Source organism: Malus domestica, chromosome 04 (genome assembly GCF_042453785.1).
Source record: "Malus domestica chromosome 04, GDT2T_hap1".
NCBI classification, from domain to species: domain Eukaryota; kingdom Viridiplantae; phylum Streptophyta; class Magnoliopsida; order Rosales; family Rosaceae; genus Malus; species Malus domestica.
In genome coordinates this window covers 16,114,318-16,120,935 of record NC_091664.1, presented here as the reverse complement: position 1 = coordinate 16,120,935, position 6,618 = coordinate 16,114,318, and the positions used below count along the sequence as shown (strand labels likewise).

At 36.1% G+C, this 6,618-nt stretch overlaps 1 protein-coding gene across 2 annotated transcripts; it reads left to right on the top strand.

The window, feature by feature from the left end:
• Positions 1-271: 271 nt before the first annotated feature.
• On the top strand, positions 272-4,259 carry LOC103433109 (uncharacterized). 2 transcript variants are annotated; one of them, XM_008371339.4, is made up of 5 exons: positions 272-595; positions 776-879; positions 1,967-2,083; positions 2,264-2,365; positions 3,987-4,259. In XM_008371339.4, the coding sequence occupies exons 1-5, from the start codon at positions 364-366 to the stop codon at positions 4,155-4,157; spliced, it is 726 nt and encodes a 241-aa protein (XP_008369561.1). In that variant the 5' UTR covers positions 272-363; the 3' UTR covers positions 4,158-4,259. The 2 variants fall into 2 exon arrangements, with proteins under 2 accessions (XP_008369561.1, XP_028956893.1); XM_029101060.2 differs by lacking the exon at positions 1,967-2,083 and having other exon boundaries at positions 275-595.
• The last annotated feature ends 2,359 nt before the right edge of the window (positions 4,260-6,618 follow it).

Here is a 6,618-nt window from a genome sequence, read left to right as displayed (position 1 = left end):
ATTTGTCTGATCTAATATTAGATTTGATACTTTCTTGCATGACTCGTTAATTCGAAACGAAACGAAAAATAACAAATTGTGCTTCAATCTATTAAGATAATGTTTTGATATGATAAAGTTCATTATGATAATATGTATGACACAAAAACAATACCAAACACAAAAAACGCAACCCTACCGAGTGAGTTGCAAGAACCTTGCAAAAAGGGGGGGAAAAAACATAACTGACAACTAATAAAACGTCCGGTACCTCCACGTGGCCATCCATTACATGTGGCGTCAAAATCGCTTCCTTACCCTTTCCATTTTTTTTATTCTCGGTCTCTCCTCTTTCTGGCTCTCTGCAATTCCTCTCCCTCTCCTATGGCTGAAACCTCTGCTGCTCTCTGCTTCTCACCCTTCACTTCCCTCTTCTCCTTCATTCGCGCCAAAGACTCCTCTTTCTCTTCATTCTCCACCGATTTCCCTCCAAAATCTCCAAATTCCCACCCTTGTCCCTCCCGCCTTCTCCGGTTTCCCGCCAAATCGTCCTCCGATTCGTCCAATTCCTTACCCGACGATCTCTTCGGCTTCTTTCCTTGGTCCAATGACTCTGGTAGGTACCCATCTTAATAACGCACACATCATTTTCACATGTAATTAAAAAGTATAATTTCCAAGCTAATGGGGTTATTAATTTAACATTCCTGATTATTATATGTGTTACTTTTACTGTTTGATCTTTCGGGGTTTTTTTTTGTTAAAATAGTTTTAACTGTGTGATCATGTTTGGCAGAAAAAATTGAATGGGTTCCTGAAGAGAGAGTCACATTGTTCACTTCTGATGGACTAATTCAAATTGGAGGCTCCATGGTCCCTCGACGTCTCACTTCTTCGAATGTATGTTATCTCCATATTTACCATTTTGATTTTGTATTAACAGATAATTAATGTAATAGTACTTTTCGTCGATTAGGCCTGGATTGGGTTCTAGGATTCGGATTAATTATATAATTCACTAATAGAAAATGGATTAATCATTATTGAATCTTGTTTGGATTAGATATCACTGTAGAGCATATGTTGAATAAAAACATGGATCTAAAATTCCAAATTTTGTCAAAGTTGAAGGTAGAAGAGGGATCAGTCATGAAGGAAACTTATCCCTCGTAATCAAAGGTTCTAAAAGGCGCTAGTCGGGCGGCTGGCAAGTGCCTAGCGCCTAGATGTCTAGACGGGGCCCTAGGCAATTTTTTAATTTTAATTAAATTTATCATATAAAATATAAATATATGTCTAATTATACTTAAAAAAAATACATAATTGTATAGGGATACATAAATTGAAAATAGAATGATATATAAATTATAAAGTACTATAACATATTGAGAACATGAGGAACAAGCATATAATGAGTCTTCATTCAAGTATTTAACAAGTCTCTTACAATTTATGGAAAAAATAAAATGTAAATGGAAGTTATCTATTTTTTGTCTAAGTGAGAGTGGCGACCTAGGCAGTCTAAGCGGGTGCTAGGTGGCTAGGCAGGAACCCAGGCAGGTCTAGGCCTACCTAGGCTCCCTTTCTTATTTTTCAAATGCCTAGGGATTAATCGTGGAGGTGGCCAGCCGCCTAGCACCTAGGTAGGGTGTAGGCAATGCTAGGTGGGGACTTTTAGAACACTGCTCGTAATACTACTAGTTTTGTTATGATCAGAAGGGATACGTTTTGTTGATGATAAATGCATCTTCTATCTTCAACTTGGAGTAAATATGGAAGTCGTATGCACTTCTTCCTTATAATATAAATTGAATCTAGTGAATTGTCGAATCCATTCCAATCGTAGACACCAAATGAGGCCTTATATTCCTTATGGATTCTAATGAGTATGAAAGATATAGTTTTTTTTTCATTCTCTCTTTTGGGATCCCCTTTTTGTACTGAATTTTCTTGTTAAATCATCTAGTTGAGTGTGTATGCTTGACAGAAGAAGCAAGGTCAGTCAAAGACTAATCAAAGATTTCAGAGATTTAAAGAGAGTGATTACATGGACACAGAGCAGGGTTTGTGTCTGGGTGCTCTATTCGATATTGCAGCAACAAATGTATACAATCCTTTCCTTGCTACTATTCCTTGTGACAAACCACAATTTTGTTGTGTGCTCTAGTCTTATGTATGTGAGACAAATGTATACAATCCTTTCGTTACTACTATTCCTTGTGACAAACCACAATGTTGGTGGGTGTTTGATCTAGTCTTATGTATGTGAGAATTTGTTATCCAGGGCCTTGATACGGGCAGGAGACTTTGTATCTTTGGCTTTTGCCGTTCCATTGAGATGCTAAGCGATGTTGTGGAAGACACCGTTTTGGAACACGGTGGCGAGGTATGTTTTAACTCCATGTTCTAAACATTTTACCATTTGATTCTTTTTCGTTTCAGAATCATTTCAGTACATTGATTGTCATCAAGAACTAAACCTATGTGTTTGTTTTCAATACTTTGTCTCCGTTTCCATAGCCTTATGGTCTAAGTATTAGAGAATCATTTTCAAGACATCTTAGGCTCCAAAAACTCATCTTGTTTTATTGTCTAAGAGGCCCACTGATATCACCTATGAAAAAATGATTTATGTGTTTCTTGTGTAGTTCTGTTGAATTCTTCATATCTTTATTGCAGTGTGTTCTTAGTTTCTCACTTCTGTATACATGTTTTATTTCAAGAGCTGGAAATAGAGGGTTTTCCAGAATAGCTGTAAATTCAATGTCTGATTGGGAGCTGGACTGGTCAACTTTTGGTCAAAATTGTATTAGGCTTTGGTTTGTCTAGCAAATTGCACTGCAAACATTTTACTATGTACATATCATATAGGCCATTGACAATTGTCCAGTGACGGGCCAGGTAAGAATTATCACTGTCCATTCTGGTTGGAGCTAAGGGAAACAGATTTCTTTAATTCCTTAAATTGTCTTTTTGGACAAAATTAGGTTATTTGAAAGATGATTAAAATTTGCTGCCTTAGTAAGTTAGTCTTTAATACCTTTCGAACCTGAGAAGCTATATTCCCTAGTAACAATGTTGCTCGAGATGAATGTTCTCTGGTGACATTTTACCAGTGGTGGTCGTATACAAGTTTCGCGACAAGATGGCTTTCCCTGTACCCATTCTCTGTGGAGGTACGGTCTAAAAGAAAGCAGCAAACCTTGTGAATGGTGGTAAAGTTCCCATCATCACAAACTAGAAAATAACTGCCATCGGCAGTTAAGTTAGATGGCATGCTAATAAGAGTTGGGGGGTTGATACTGCAAACATTCACCACTCAAGAATCTTCTTACCTGGGGAGTGAAGATGGCAAGGACCACCTATACGGTGATGGTGGCTCCATATGGAAATTAATTGTTAGGTTATACTTGGAAAGTACTCGGATGCTCCAAGTGATTAATCTTCCATATTGTAGCCAATCCATTAAAAGAAGCTTTGTGACTATGGAAGATTATCCTAATGGAATTCTTGTACAGCTGAACTACTACACAAAACTAGACTTATGAGATGAACTAGCCACTCCTTGAGAAGGAAAGGAAAGATGGAAGCACTTCAATAATTGACACAGAAAAAAAAGAGAGACGAGGGTACAGCAGGAAAATGAGCTTAGTATCTGGGGACAACAAAAGAAAATGAGTGAACAAAAAATATAAGTGGGGTAGGAAAAAGTGTAAACGGTGTTTGAACAGGTTAAATGGTTCCGGGTCTTGGCTCTAGTACCTGGAGCTGAAGCAAGCACTCTGCCTACTCTAGGAAAGGGTCATTCCAGTAGACATATTTCTCCGCTCCTGGGCTGGTCACTGTATCTTGTTTCGTAGATGTTTATTTTGCATGTTTGACATTGTGGCTAAATTCTCCGTATGTAGCCAGTTAATTTTTTTTAAGAATGCCAGATCTCTGATGACCGGAGTCCTGGATAAGCTTTTTGTTTTTTAGAGTTATGGTTTTGTCAATTTCAATTTCAGGTTGTTGCTGCAGAGAAAGCCATGAAAGGTGGTTTGCAAGAGAAGCTAAGAATGACGGTTGCAGTGCCGTTACTTTGGGGGGTCCCTCCTGCCGCTGAAACACTTCACCTTGCCGTAAAGAGTGGCGGAGGAATTGTAGACAAAGTTTATTGGCAATGGGATTTCTTATAAAAAAAACAAAAGATTAGCATCCCTTCCTTACCATTATTTGTGCATGTTGTACATAATATTGTTTTATTCCAAATCAAATCAGCCGTCTCCAGTTTCTTACCATTATTTGGCTACATTAAACAACTCCTCCATCAGAAAACTAATGGAGAGCGGCTTACATGGTGCACTGTCATTGTGGCGTTTCATACTAATCATACAATGTCACATACAAAGAACATTTTACGTAGCATTGTGTCAATGGACAAGATTCGCCCGGTTACAGTGTATCTGAACTGAGGAAGGCCTTTTATCTTAAATGCCTATTTTAAGATGACAGGGGAAGCTCTGGATGAACAAAGGTCAATGCAAATTTTGTACTTCAAAATCCTTTTTGTGATCTTAAAAGGTTTTCTTTTTAGACCAAAGTAATGAAAGCTATATTTTGAGAGAATGAAATGAACAAAAGATTACAGACCCCACTTAATTTTTCAACTTTAATTTGAGATTCGGTTTTAGCTTTGACAAGACTAATCATGCAATTTTGGACCCTTCTATTTTGGTTTTTAGAATAATGTGCTTCAAACCCTCAACACTCCCGTTAGAGGGTTCCAAATATAAATATCGCTTGTTAAAAGAATGGTAATATTTGGTTATATTTTGTTAAGAAAAGACTAGACATAGCTAATATGTGTCAGAGGTTGTAGGGGTGCAAGTTTAACTGGAATTTCTACCTTCAAGTATGAATTTTTTTTTATTCGAATCAAAATATTGTCGAGAAAATAGGATAAAATTTAAAAATAATATTGGGAGTTCACAAATTCGTAATTTCTTGTACGAATTTTTTCCAATTATTTCAAACTTGTTTTGATAAAAAAAAATTCAAAAAAATTCTAATTTTTCTTATTGTTATTTACTAAAATTGTGTATTTTGTAATTAATTTTTGTATTTTTATCACGTTCATTGTTTCTATATTTAATTATACCCTTATGTGTTAAAATTATAAACCTAATATATAATACTAAATTAACTGGATTTATAGAAAATCATGTTTGAAATGTTAAAATTTCATAAATTCATTGTTTCTATATTTAATCATACCCTTATATGTTAAAATTTATAATACTAAATTAATTGGATTTATTAAAAATTCATAAATTAATTGTATTTATGGAAAATCATGTTTGAAATATTAAAAAAGAACAATGAATTGCATATACGAAAATGTATAAAAATTTGAAAAATACTTGAATTCTGAATTATGCTCAAAAAAATTCGAGATAATTTCGATATTGAAAAGTTCAAATTAAAATTTTTGATTGGATCCAAAAAGTTTGAAATAAAAATTAAAGCCCTTTTTCCAATTTGTTCCTTCCGAAAATCACCCTTAAGAGGATAATTAAATGCTTATAAAGTTGAATAAATCACCAAATATTTTGTATGCTTATAAAGTTGAATAGTATGACCATGCGTGAAGCTTAAATATTACATTGTAAGCCCAAAAAAGCTGGTTGGGGAAAAAAACTGCTTTAGGTTTAAATCCTAAAATTTAGGACACAAAATTTTAGACCTTAGGCCCTGTGCATTGGAGATCGTCTAATGGAACATTGACAAATTAGTGTCCGATGAGCGATGTGAGAATATTTTCAGTGAAGGGCGGAACGACCCACAAACTAGGGTAAGAAAAATTATAAACCATTTGTCACGCCATTATTGGCCCACTTTATGCTACTGGACTTAGTCTTGAGGGTAGGAGAAGAGGGTGATGGCAAAAGTAATGCCCCCCTTCGGTATTATTTTTCTTCACTATCCGGCCCTCGGAAAATTTATACAGCTAGCAAATTTGAGGGTTATAATATTCAAATCTGGGCTCTACGCCATTCGAGGGAGTAGTCAAAAGGGTGATCCGGAAGTCATCCAAAGGTGGCTCTGAACTCCGACTCTGAGTACGACTACTTCTATCCCAGACCAACATACTAAGTCAAGTATGTTCTGCAAGATCGTATGTTAGTAGGTCCCAAAGAGGCATCCAGACTAGGAACTACCTAAGAGGAATTTTATTCCAATGGAGCTCCGATACGCAGAAATGCTTTGGCTAAGTTAGTCAAGGTAGTCCGATCGAAAACACTCAGGTGCATTGGGTTTGACAAAATGATTCAAAAATTTTGTCGACGACCAAGTCTCTAAAGAACTTTTATGTAAGATTCACTGGAGATGGACACGCGATCCAGTCTAGAAAGAGAAATCCCTCCTAGACTACATTGCAAGTATTGAAATCCTTGACCCAAGACCTGGGCAAGGTAAAAAATTGTTATTAGTTTTCTCCTTGCAAGTTGTTTCAAATATGGTGTGAACTTCTTAAATCCAATAAATGTGTAGCTAGGTGAGCACGGAGCAAGGGATTCTTCATGGATTTAATGTTTAATTCCTAGTACCAGATTAAGGTGATACTCCGACTATCTCGATGAGAATACTTTATGGATG

Coding starts and splice junctions, on each gene's coding strand:
- LOC103433109 (XM_008371339.4), top strand. CDS start 364: ATGGCTGAAACCTCTGCTGCTCTCTGCTTCTCACCCTTCACTTCCCTC. Junction 880..1,966: donor GACGTCTCACTTCTTCGAAT/GTATGTTATCTC, acceptor TATGCTTGACAG/AAGAAGCAAGGTCAGTCAAA. Junction 2,366..3,986: donor TTTTGGAACACGGTGGCGAG/GTATGTTTTAAC, acceptor TTTCAATTTCAG/GTTGTTGCTGCAGAGAAAGC.